A 12620-nucleotide genomic window follows, 5' to 3' on the forward strand; every position below is an offset into this window, starting at 1 on the left:
TACAGCAGCAACGTAGGAAGGCATTAAACAGTGAGCCCACATTTGGAGCTTTAATGGTCAACCAGGCATCAGACTTTAACACAGGAGGCTGGTGTTTGTTTTCTTTCTCCAAGTGACAGCAGCTCCTGAATCATAATGTTTCTTTAAACCTAGTAAATCTTTAATCACAGGTTGGAACAGTTTGTATATTCAACGAGTTAAAAATGCTGACTTTATAATGTTTATTTGAAAATTTAAAATCCTGATAAAGTTAATAGTATAAAAGATGACTGCAGCTTTTAGTACTGAAAAGTAAAAAAACTATTCAAATGTGCCTTAAACCTGCATTCACTTTAATCACCAGCAGAGGGGTGCAGGAAGACTTCTGGAAAACATCCCTCTTCTCCCTTTCTGTGACCTCAGAAAACACTTTCCTAGTTTCATCACGAACTTAAGTTTAATCACAAGTTTAAAGTCAAATTGAACATGGCGTTAGTGTCATTTTGTAAATTATGGTCATTCTAAGGCTTAGGCAGGATATTCTCACTGGCTAACAACTTGCCAATTATAACAACTCCTCGTCCATCACACGTGGTTTCACAATAGAAAGCCCAAGATAAAGGCTTCATAACAGAATTTCACTAACTAATGGGTGACATCGTGGTGGTTATTTCCAGCTTTTATATTATCTGCGGTAAAGATTTGAACATAGGAATTCCTTCTGCAGTTTCTTCCTCTAAATGAGCAGGCAGGCTTTGTGTTCCTCACACTCCATTAATACAATTTTCAGATGGATGGATTTGAATGTAGCCACTCTGACTGCATCAGTTTGTTTTGGATTTTTTCTTATAATTTTAATTCTGTAAAGTTGAACATTTTTGACAGGAATCGATCTACTGTATGTGATTCTATCTGCTTTTAGAGCCAACCCCGAGTGGTCATTACAGGCACTGCAGTTTTCTAAATTCGATTAATTTTATAGCTCTGGCGACTGCTCCTTGGTTTGATTGAAAAAGCTAAAAACTAATACAAAAAATCGTCACGAGCATGTTACTAATTATATGTTACTGCTAGAGAATAACTTGGGGCACCTTATGATCTAGCATATTTGCCTGATATCAGCCTAATAGCTTGAGAATGACTTCAGGAACCACAATTCCAGTCGCTTTCCCATCCCGTGAATTTTCCCGGTCAGACATTCAACCTTCCAAGAAAATCGAAAACCCCAGCTTTATTTAGAAGCGCACCGCTACTCTGGGTCCGCTACTTTTAAAAGTCTGAACAGTGATCTGAGATGAGGTGCAAGAGTCTAGTCACCTCCCAGATCACTTGATATGATATGATGAGAAATTGATTGCTTTTGTCCAGTGATTCCAAACATGTGCTGAACGCCTTAGATTTGAATCTTGCTGTGGAAAATGTGGCGTAATATCCCTTTATTTTAACTGGTCCTTGCACCGCATCCTTAATAGTAAATAAATGTCAAGAATTCTTCCCTTGCACTTTGCTAAGAGTCATATGACCCAGTCAGCACTAAAGGGGCGGTGCACAGTTGGTGCAAACGGCGCAAGGGGCGGCAGCTTTTTGGAGAATGGATCCAGTGAGAACCCAATAGGACACTTTCGATACTTTTTGGCACTCAGAAGTGAGTTAACGATAACTTTCGTGCCTCCTGGTGTGAATTTGCATGGGTTTTCTGCGGTAAAACCCCGGTACTTATCTCGCAGCTGTAGGGTTTTCCAAGTTGTCTTTGCGGTTTTTATTTTTTTTTATTTTACCTGGCTCGGGGGAAAGTACGCTTCTCTCAACAACAAAAAAACCCCCCCAAACTAAAAAGGTTTTCTCTTTTGTTTTAGCCATGATTTTCCTGTAACCAAATACACGGCACGCGTTCTGATCAAAGGCAAAGCGAGTTTTGGCACTCTTTACGCGCGTATCCGCTCCATCTGAGCATCAGCACCAGCGCAGAGCGGATCTACACTGGAAATTTAAAAAAAGAAAAAGAAAAAAAAGATGACGAATAAGGACATTCAAATTAATATTTGTTTTTTTTAAAGATTATTAAACGAGTGGAACGTTTTATCTTCCACGCTAGAGACACTGGATCTCCTTTTTGGTGGGATGAGAAGTTGGATTGTAAAACTGAATCTGCTCCCTGTTTTTTTGCAGCGTTAGCAGTAGAGACCACGTCACTCTGTCTACTCCCCCTTTTCCTTCCCTTGTTGGAGCAACATCCACAGCTTAGAAACAGCTGGATAAAGATTTTGGATCAGAAAAGCACAATCATGATGACCGGATTTCGACTAAACCTGTCGCCCCTGAAGGAGCCCCTCGGCTTCGTCAAACTGGTGGAGTGGGTAAGTTGGACGCAAACTATTGTACGCGTATTTTCTGAGTTTTCAGGGAGAGTGTGGGTCCTACCCACAGGACAGGGAGGTCCAGTTCTTCCTTGATTCTTGGGTTTCCCCTTCTCCCTACAGAAGAAAGAAAAACACTAGTTAGAACGTTATAGCAGATTATTAGATTAAGCCTCAAAAGCATGACTACAACTTGATTAAACATTGGTTGAGGTTTGAATTTAAGCCAAGAAGAACGTATATATATGTGTAAGGTTAATTGTTGTTCATTATAACACTAGAAGAAATAAGATAAAAGCACTAATATGGTTAGAATGAAATAATGTAAGGCCTCTAGACAAATGTGTACAGCATTTTTCTAGGACACAAGAAAGTCTGCTGAAGTGGTGCAGATTAGTGCAGCTGGACTTGCCTGCCCTTCAGACAACACAGTTACATATTAATGCATCTTTTACCAATAATTCACCTCCGAGTGACTGCTTGTGGCTGAAACGTTTCAGTTACACGTACACTCACTTAAACATGCAGGAGATTTCTTGCGGAAAGTCCAGCGATCAGTTGTTCTCTGCATAACTGGGTCAGGAATCCAGCCCGGCAACGCTTTCCCTCAGCTGTTCTATTTTTTCATAACACACACAGGCTGGAAGAGCTTTATGGCAACAGTAACACTCAGTCATCTGACTCAGAAAGTGTTGGTTTTATACAACACAAAGTCATTTCTCATTTACGTGGGGCTAGATGATGAAACGTGTGCAGGTATTCACACAATAATAAAGAGGTTTAACCGACATGATGGTGCTAATAGTCCAGGAGAGGACATGGACACAATATGAAGGTTATTCTGTGAAAGGTGTTCTGGGCACGTCCTACTGGGAGGAGCTCCTAGGACAAGCGGGAAAGATTACATCTCTTGGTTGACTTTGGAATGCCCCCCCACTGACCAATCTCTGGAAGAGCTGAAGGAGTTGGCTGGGGCATCTTCCTGGACTTGGACTCTACAATCCAGACTCTGATAAGCAACAAAGAATGGATGGATACACTTTTTGTGACAAACACTACATCCTAACCAAATTTTTCCCACTAAAAGATATTTTTAACATGGAATTAGTGTGTGTGTGTGTGTGTGTGTGTGTGTGTGTGTGTGTGTGTGTGTGTGTGTGTGTGTGTGTGTGTGTGTGTGGGCATCCCCCGCAAACTCTTAAACACACAATCCTACAGACAGCCTACAGAAAGTATCCTGCCTTCAGGTGATAGCACGTTCAGTAGATCTAAGAACAAAATTTAATGTAACATGAAAACTGAAGGTTATCAAACAGGTTTTGTTTTTTATCCAGAATTCATCTCCCTTATAAATTGTTTATTGAATCAAATGCCACTTTATTTGTACTCATATCTGGCACGTCCTGAACAGTCGTACCACCCAAGATGTTATCTCCCACACAGTAGGACACAGGGAGGAGTCTTCAGCATAACAAACGCTACAAGGATGCCCCCATTCCCTCATCGTTGTTTAATAAGAATGATAATAAAGCGTTTTTTCTCTCTTTATGGACTCGTGACTCCACCACATTTCTCTGGCTAAATATGGAGAGCCAGTTTGTGCAGGGCCTCTGGAGGGAAACACAGTGACACGAGTAGGCGTGCACACACTCAAGTGGATTTGGGATTCGTGGTCAGACTGACCAGAGCTCTGCGACTACTGTGTGAGAAATGAAGTGCTGATTATACTGCTTTTCTGCCAACGTTTCTAACTTTTTGGGAAATTTGTCTTTCCTTAACAGCTTGTCAAAGTACAGACCCCTCCTTCTTCAAGCACTTAATTCTCTTTCCTTATCAGTTCAGGTCGTTTTTATAACATACAAAAAAACAAATAAATGGTAGCTTCTTCTGCGTATTATGAATAGGTGCTGTGTGTGTGGATTGTTTATTCTCCCTCACAGCTCGATTATGAGCTCTAGTTTCAGGAATGTCCATAATTTGGCACTGAGGGGTTTGCAGATGTTTTGGATGCCAAACAAATGGAGACTAAGGACTGATAAGGTATTGCTGTGTTGCCACAGTTTTTAGAGAGTCACAGTGTTTTAAGAAGATGCCAATGTGTGTTTGGGCTATGCTGGCCCTTGCAGTAGTTCATAAAGGCAGAGACAATTTGAGAGAAGTATGTAATTTTAGCCAAGAAAAAAAGAGAAAAAAAACAGGAAGTGGCAGTCAGTGACATCTGGAGAAACATCTGGAGAGAAGTCTAGAGGTGTGGGGGTTTGTGGTGTACATAAAGCGTTAAAGGACAGCTGCCCCCGTTGAAAGCACTTTGCAGCGTGACCGTGTGTGATACAGTTTTGCTGACAAAACAGAATTCAGGAAGTGAGTTTGAAGTATTGTAAAGGTTTTAGTTGGTGTGTCCTCCTAAATGGGCCGATTTTTTTGTATGTTTTTCTGTATAAGGAAACATTCTCTATGGGCTCAAAGGCCATTTCTTTGTTTTCATGATGCAAACCACTTCCTGGCCTTCAGTCTGTAGACTCCCTGTACAAGGAGATACAGAGCCAGTTCACATCCACCTTTATCTCAGGTATTATTAATTTGGTGATGGTGGGGGAAAGAACCTCAGTTTGTTTCATGTCATGTTCTGCTTCTTTGGGTTCTCAGAGTGCTGTAGCTTCATCTGCTTATCCTGAATTTGATAAGTGGAAGAAAACGAATGGATTGTTTGGTCTTTAAAAAGCATTTATTTAAAAAAATCCTCATAGTCCAAGGAAGCATGTTGATGAACATCTATGATCAAGAGGGTTAGCAAACTGCATCTGTAACTAAATGGGATGCTAATTAAATACATGCAGGCTATAAATCAGGGGTAGGGAATTCCAGGCCTCGAGAGCCTGCAGGTTTTAGATCTCACCCTGGGTCAACACACCTGAATCAAATGATTAGTTCATTACCAGGTCTCTGGAGAACTTCAAGACATGTTGAGGAGGTCGTTTAGCCATTTAAATCAGCTGTGTTGTATCAAGGACACATCTAAAACCTGCAGGGCACTGGCTCTCGAGGCCTGGAGTTCCCTACCCCTGCTATAAATCATTAAAAAACTGAACATCCCTCCCCTTAAATCAAATCACTTTTTTTTTTTTTTTTTATTGTCACATCACATGTGCAGGCACACTGGCACAGCACATGCGAGTGAAATTCTTGTGTGCGAGCCCCACAAGCAACAGAGATGTGCAAACACAACAACACAAACGAGCAAAATACAAGAATGGCCAACCTGAAACTAATAAATATATGTACAATATATAATAGTGTATGCATTTCTGGATGTGTATACTAAATATTTTCCTACGTGTGTGTGTGTGTGTGTGTGTGTGTGTGTGTATACACATTTTTACAAATTAAATAGTAAAAAAATAAAATAAAATAATAATAATAATAATAATAATAAAATATATAAAATATACAGAGTTGAATATGTGCAAAACAAGTGGCATTTATATACAGTGTGGAGTGCATAATGTTGAAGTTCCAGTAGTGAAGCTGAGGTGTCTATGACGTGTTCAGCAGTCTGATGGCCTGATGGAAAAAGCTGTCTCTCAGTCTGCTGGTACGGGACCGGATGCTGCAGAACCTCCTTCCTGATGGAAGCAGTCTGAACAGTTTATGGCTGGGGTGACTGGAGTCCTTGATGATCCTCCCCGCTTTCCTCAGGCACCGCTTCCTGTAGATGTCTTGGAGGGAGGGAAGCTCACCTCCAATTATCCGTTCAGAGCACGGATAGAATATATTTTAGTGCAACTTAGAATATATTTTAGAATATATTTTAGTGGAATATATATTTTATATATTTTAGTGCAACTTCACAGTAAACAAGCAAGGTGTGGATGTGAGTTAGAAATTGAGGGCACTGCACACTCAGAGAATCATGGGGCACCCAGAAAAGAAACCTGTTGGGAAGGTTTATGTACTACATCATCCAGAGTGACAATAATGAGACTTTGTATCAGGAGGAAATCAGCAATTTGTAGTATAGAGCACAGAAAACAACCTACTGCTTAACAGAAAACAAAACTAAGGATCTGACTACTGATTTCAGCTAAAAGAAAGCAATTTGATGTAGATTAGTAGAGCTGATGAACCTTTTTCAATATGTTTTTACTCACAAAGTTTTATAAACGTAAATTAAATGTGAGAAGAAAAAGGGCATGGCAGGAGTGGGATTTGAACCCACGCCTCCATTTAGAGACCAGAAGTCCCTTTCATGAGGAAGGAGTGAATCTTTGAGTCTGGCGCCTTAGACCACTCGGCCATCCTGACAGCTGTCAAAAGCACTCATGACATCACAACTACACCTAAAGACTTGCACAATCTCAATGTATTTTTCACTTTGCTGTGACTAAGGATGTAGAGGGCTGGTATAAGAGTTAATCTAACATTATTCTCTATCCTTTCTAATTATGGTCAGTTTTCTGTAGCAGGGATATAAAATGAATAAGACTCAGAATCACTGAACAGATTGAAATCAGAAACTACTGTGCCTACATATTTACAGAAGCTGGGCTCCGTTTTCATTCAAAACTCAACAAATTCACAGAGTATGCCATTTCCCTCCAAAAATCCTTTTGCTGATTTTAGCTAAGCATTCGTCCATGTTTCTCCATGGAAATAAGTGGCACATTCTAGTTAAGTATCACACTTTGCAGTTGGATGTCTTCACAAACAGACTTCAGACAGTTTGCACAGGCAGTTAAACCTCCTCCACCCCCTCAGGGTTGTATGCTCAGCCCTCTTCCTGTTCACTCTGTGCACCCTTGACTGCTTTCACAGACATGGAAAGAAACCTGTGTTGATGTTTGCAGACTACGCCTCCATCTTCAGGAGGAAATCAACATTGTTGCATTGTGGTGGACAGAAAACCTCTCAAACTCCATGAAACAAAGGAGCTGATGATTCATTTTAAGAAGAGTCAATCATTCCATGAGTTGTAATCAAACAGCTTGATTGAAATTGGAGAGTAAAAATTTTGTCAGGAGTGGGATTTGAACCCACGCCTCCATTTGGAGACCAGAAGTCCCTTTTTTTGTGGACGGTATCTATCCTTGAGTCTGGCGCCCTAGACCGCTCGGCCATCCTGACAAGCTAGCTGACGGTGTCATCTAAGTCAAGATTGACATTACAAAAACAAGCAAACAATTCTAACTTTAGCCCTTCTCTCTTCTGGGGTTGTATTGATGATCAATACGAAACGTGATTGAGGGAAAATGGAAATGTTGACATGCCTGTCTTTGTCAGCTAGAATTTATTCCATTCATTCCATTCCAATTCATTCTCTCATTATAGTCATAGAAAAATATCAACATAGTGATAAACTGCCTGACAGCAACATAGCTTTGAGTCTCATAGTGGAAGCAAGAACTAATTCTTCCCTTTCTTTGTCACTCAATTATTTAAACATGGGGCTTGAACCCATGACCCCGAGATTAAGAGTCTCATGCTCTGCCATATGAGCTAGCTGGGCTGTGAAGCAATGTTACAACACTGGTCTCAGTTTAGTTTAGCTAATGGTACTATGCCTCCTGCTTGCAAACTCATCTGGACTAAATTATGGATTTAAAGGGTTTGAAAACATGGTATAAAAGAGATCAAAGAGTGAGTTGCATACCTGAAGCAGCAGGCTTTTGTGTATCATTCTATTGTAGTTGTTTAATTAAAAAAATAAGTCCAGTATTATAGAATGTAACCAAAGGCACCCGCGGTTGCCTTTGAGGGTGCAAAACGTTTCGTCGACATTGTTGTGTTCGTTGGGGAGAAAAGTTACAAACATACAGTACAGCTCTTCAGAGTCAAACTACTAGCGATCAAAGATTTATGTCAACTTGACAAACTGAACGCATTCTGTACTGTACAGGAGACACGGCACGAGATTGATTGACAATGGTCTACAGCCAATCAGGACACAGAACACAATGCGCTGAAAGAAAAAAAAACATGCAAAAATTGCACCAAAAAAAAATAAATCTGTGAAACAGCGAGACCGCGAAAGATGAACCGCATTATAGCAAGGGACCACTGTAACTAAAAAACACTCTACCCTGCTTTATCTCCTATTTCGCACCCAATGGGACTGCACTTACAGAATTAACATTGTCCTGTATTTGAAAAGGCTGGAAACTAGCATTTGAGTAAATAAATGCTTCCTCAATTACCCTTTTTTTAAAGACATGAAAAGCCACTGTCATCATTTATTTACAGCCTTTTACAAAATCATCCTTCTTGTGGGGGCAGCAGCCTAATCAGAAGTACCCAGACACCCCAATGCTCTGCCACCTCCAGCTCTTCCAGGGGGACACCAAGGCATTCCCAAGAGATAGTTTAAAGTAGCTTAGGACAAAAATATGGTTGCATATAAGATTACCACAAGAGACAAGCAAAGTTAGTAACTAGATAATAATTTTAGTGTAATATTTATTAGCCAAAGAAAGACCCACAGATTTCCATAAATAGTCGGTGGAGACCAAAACAGAGGAAAAAGGAAATTGAAGTCTACTTCAAGATTACCGTGAAGCCAGATACAGAATTCCAAATGTAAGTTACTATTGCATATCGTTGCAGCATGTCTGCTAGATGTGCAAACATGGAAGCCTCTATTTGCTGTGATCTTCACCATATTAACTGTTAAATGCAACATTAGTGGTCACAGGGCAGTCAAAAATCTAAAAGTCATAAATCTAAGAGCTATTTATTTATTGCACTAAAATACAAAGCTTTCCACGACACATGGTGCCTATTTTCACTTGAAATCATTGTTACCCATCATGCTGCTCAGTGATTTCTATTATCACTGGTTGACCTTGTTTAAAGGTTGAGCTGAGTGGCAGCCACCCTCACTAAAAGAATTCTGTTTGTGTTGGTTTAAAGGGGAGCATTAGTGTCACATGGTCAGCAGGCTGAATCAGATGCTTTTCTGCAAGAAAGAATTTAAGAGCTGAGTGGAAGGATTAGTGAAACCATGCAAGTCACATTTTTACGTTTTGAAAAAATGATGTGGTTCTTTAAAGGAAATACTTGATTTGTGCTGTCATGTTTTTTTCTGTATCTTTTTTCAATGGCAAATAGAAAGTCACTGACCCAATATTTGATCCTCTCTTTCAAATTCTTGAAACTCTTCTTTTATGATCCTGTAAAAATTGCTCAGTTGTTGTATTTTTTCAGGCAATTCTTTATATTGAACATGCTGATCATAATCCCACCACTTAGAAATTCTCCAGAGCCTATGCTTTCCTGGTTTTGATGTTATTAATAACTTTTTTCTCATGCCACTATCTTCTTACTGTCCAAACAGCTCACAGCCATATTTGCTTTTGGCTGCTGCGGTGGATTTTCAGGGAAGAACGTCATATCTATCCTCTGTGGCGATGGCAGTAATGAAACTCTCAATGCCATGTATCAATACCCATTTAGGTGAGCATTTCAACATATTTAATTTTCACGTACAGTTTAAGTTAATTATATAAGAAATTACCCATTTATTCTGTCTATTCTGTATCATTCCCAGGTTAAGCCAGTTCCCGCTCATTGATAAAAATACGACTCTTTGTAACCACTCTGTCACTACAACACACATGATGGGAGACTCGGCCTCCTCGGCGGAGTTCTTTGTAGGTGTTGGCATTGTCTGCTTCCTTTACAGCATGGCAGCTCTGCTGGTGTATTTAGGCTACATGCACGTCTACAAGGACTCTGACTTTGGACCCATTTTTGTGAGTCTTGATCTTGCCTCCTGTAATCGTCCCAGTTGATGCAAGGCCTGATTTGAAATGTATTGAAATTGTTCATGTATTTACCCTCCTCTCCAGGACTTTGTGATCACAGCGATCCTGGTTTTCCTGTGGCTGGTGTGTTCATCCGCCTGGGCTAAAGGCCTGCAGAATGTAAAGAGTGCCACAGACACTGAAGGCATCAGTGGCACGCTGGCACTCTGTAAGGGTAGCAACATCACCTGTGAGGTCACGGAGTTTGCTAACATGCGGACCCTCAATATATCTGTGGTGAGATGAAATAATAATCAGCTGATATTAACTGTTTGCTGATATATGATTATCAGCATTTATAAGTGCCAATAAATGAAAATGTGTAAAGCATAGAATAGACAGGAGCAGCACCTTTGATTGATGTTTCATCGTTTGTCCACCAGAGGGCATGTTTGGAATGGCAACAAATGTTCGGGAAATCTGTTTCTGCTTTGTGTGTTTGAAAGCTAAAAAAATATTGGTTTTAACATTACTAAATATTGCATTGATATAAAAAAAATATTTCTAATGATTATTTTTTTGTCTATATTATCCAGGTGTTTGGCTACCTTAACATGCTTGTGTGGGCGTTCAATGCTTGGTTTGTGTACAAAGAGACTCGCTGGCACTCCCGGAAATTTTCATCCCAACCTGGACCAGGAAGGCACCAGGTCCCTGCGCCAATCTAACATACAGATACACACAAAGACTCAGTACAAAACACAGAAAACATGCACATGCCACATACAGAAAATCACCCTTAAGTGCACGCACGCACACACATACACATACACACACATACACATACAAAAAGTATGCGTGCATGTTAAGTACACGTGGAGAAATGAAGAGATTTTAACACATAAACACACACACACAAATACTCTGTGAAAGTGATGAAGACACACAAAGTGAAGGATCAATGGGTAGCTCATATTAAACTGCTGACTGCAGTTAAGTTTTGCAGCAGTACAGATTTGCATTGGTGTTTTGTAACCCAATATGACCTGATGTGGTATCAGGTGGTAGACAAGAAGCCATCCACACACAATAGCAGCACCAATGCAACAAGCATGCCAAATCCTTTTAAATGCGCCGCTGATCGAATCCTATGACCTGATTTGGTCTTCATAGAAGTATTGGAGTTTATGAGGTTTATTACACTTATTTTTACACAGATGAACATAAGGTGCTCAGCCCTTTCTCTGTGACACCACACTTGGACATTTTATTTTCTAAGATCTAAGATCATCTGCTTTAAGGGCAGTGTGAAAAGCACATTTTATGACTCCTTGTTAACCGTAACTAAATGTGTTTATTTACAAAAGTGAGTGTGATCGATATTGCAAAATGTAATATACATTTTGCCTTGTATTTGCACATTTTTCAAAAATATTTGTAGATTAAAAAGATATGCCTCATTCCAAAACCATTTCTTTTACATCAGTTAACTGACTCCCTCATACCATCTAGTGTCAGAAAGAGGGAATCACTGAAGTCTCTATGAAACTCGACTCATGCCAACCATTTATCCTTACGGATTTTTCTTTGTAAAAAACAGGCAAGCAGCCTGACCTAGTTTATTTCCAAGGTTAAAATAACTGTAGTCTAGGACCTTTTTATTTTGCACTGATGAGGTGCTTGTGTGATTTTATCAATGTTGCATTAAAGGAACAATTCACCCTCAAAATCAAATATACATTTTTTTCCCCAGGCGTACTACCATGTGTCCAACAAACAGGGCACAACCTGTCTGTTTACATCCTGTCACGGTGTCAGTCAGCTAAGCAAATATGTAAATTTGATTTTTGATGTGAATTGTCTCTTTAAGCACTGTGAGCATAAATCCATGAAGAATACTTGAGAGTTGCTTTCTTTAATCCAAATGCAGTGCAGTCACACTTTTCTTCAAAGGTACCAGTTAAAGCATTTTCAACTTTCTTGTTAATTTCATCACTTTTTGCAGCGAAAATATTCAGCCAAAGCGCTATTTTCTTTTATCCTGGTTTAAGCTTCCTACATATCTCTTATGTGATTTTTAAGCCTGTTATTGTGCCGTTGTTTAAACTAGTCCATCCTGTTCTCCATAGTTGTTTTGGTTTTTTTTCCCCAGACCAAATGGTGAGCTGGTATTGTGTTTTAAGTACTGTGTCGTATTTTTGTATCATTTCTCATTTTCAGTATATCCAGATGTGTTTTTTGATTATTATTATTTTTTCTCCTTGTCCTTTCTATTGTGTTTTGACTGTCTCTGTGTAGGGTGGTTTCATTCCTTCTATTCCTTTAACTTTAAAGTTCAGTGAAACAGCAAGTGTCTGGTGTACTGGTTATGCCACTGCACTCCTGTAATCAGCTATAGCTTCTTCTTTTTTTTAATGATTCCTTTACATTTAACCTGCCAATTTTTCTTATGCAATGCACTCTGTCACATGCACAATTTGGATGTACTTTTTTCCAATAAAAAAACAAAAAAATGAGGACGTTTCTTTTAGTCTTTGTATGAATGCAA

At 39.6% G+C, this 12620-nt stretch overlaps 1 protein-coding gene across 1 annotated transcript; it reads left to right on the forward strand.

The window, feature by feature from the left end:
* Positions 1–1525: 1525 nt before the first annotated feature.
* sypl1 (synaptophysin-like 1) lies at positions 1526–12218 on the forward strand. The gene is made up of 6 exons (XM_080887575.1): positions 1526–1624; positions 2149–2336; positions 9664–9782; positions 9877–10081; positions 10178–10369; positions 10669–12218. Exons 2-6 carry the CDS (start codon positions 2265–2267, stop codon positions 10798–10800), a joined length of 720 nt encoding a protein of 239 aa, XP_080743701.1. The 5' UTR covers positions 1526–1624; positions 2149–2264; the 3' UTR covers positions 10801–12218.
* The last annotated feature ends 402 nt before the right edge of the window (positions 12219–12620 follow it).

This window comes from Rhamphochromis sp. 'chilingali' (genome assembly GCF_963969265.1).
Source record: "Rhamphochromis sp. 'chilingali' genome assembly, chromosome: 7".
NCBI lineage: Eukaryota > Metazoa > Chordata > Actinopteri > Cichliformes > Cichlidae > Rhamphochromis > Rhamphochromis sp. 'chilingali'.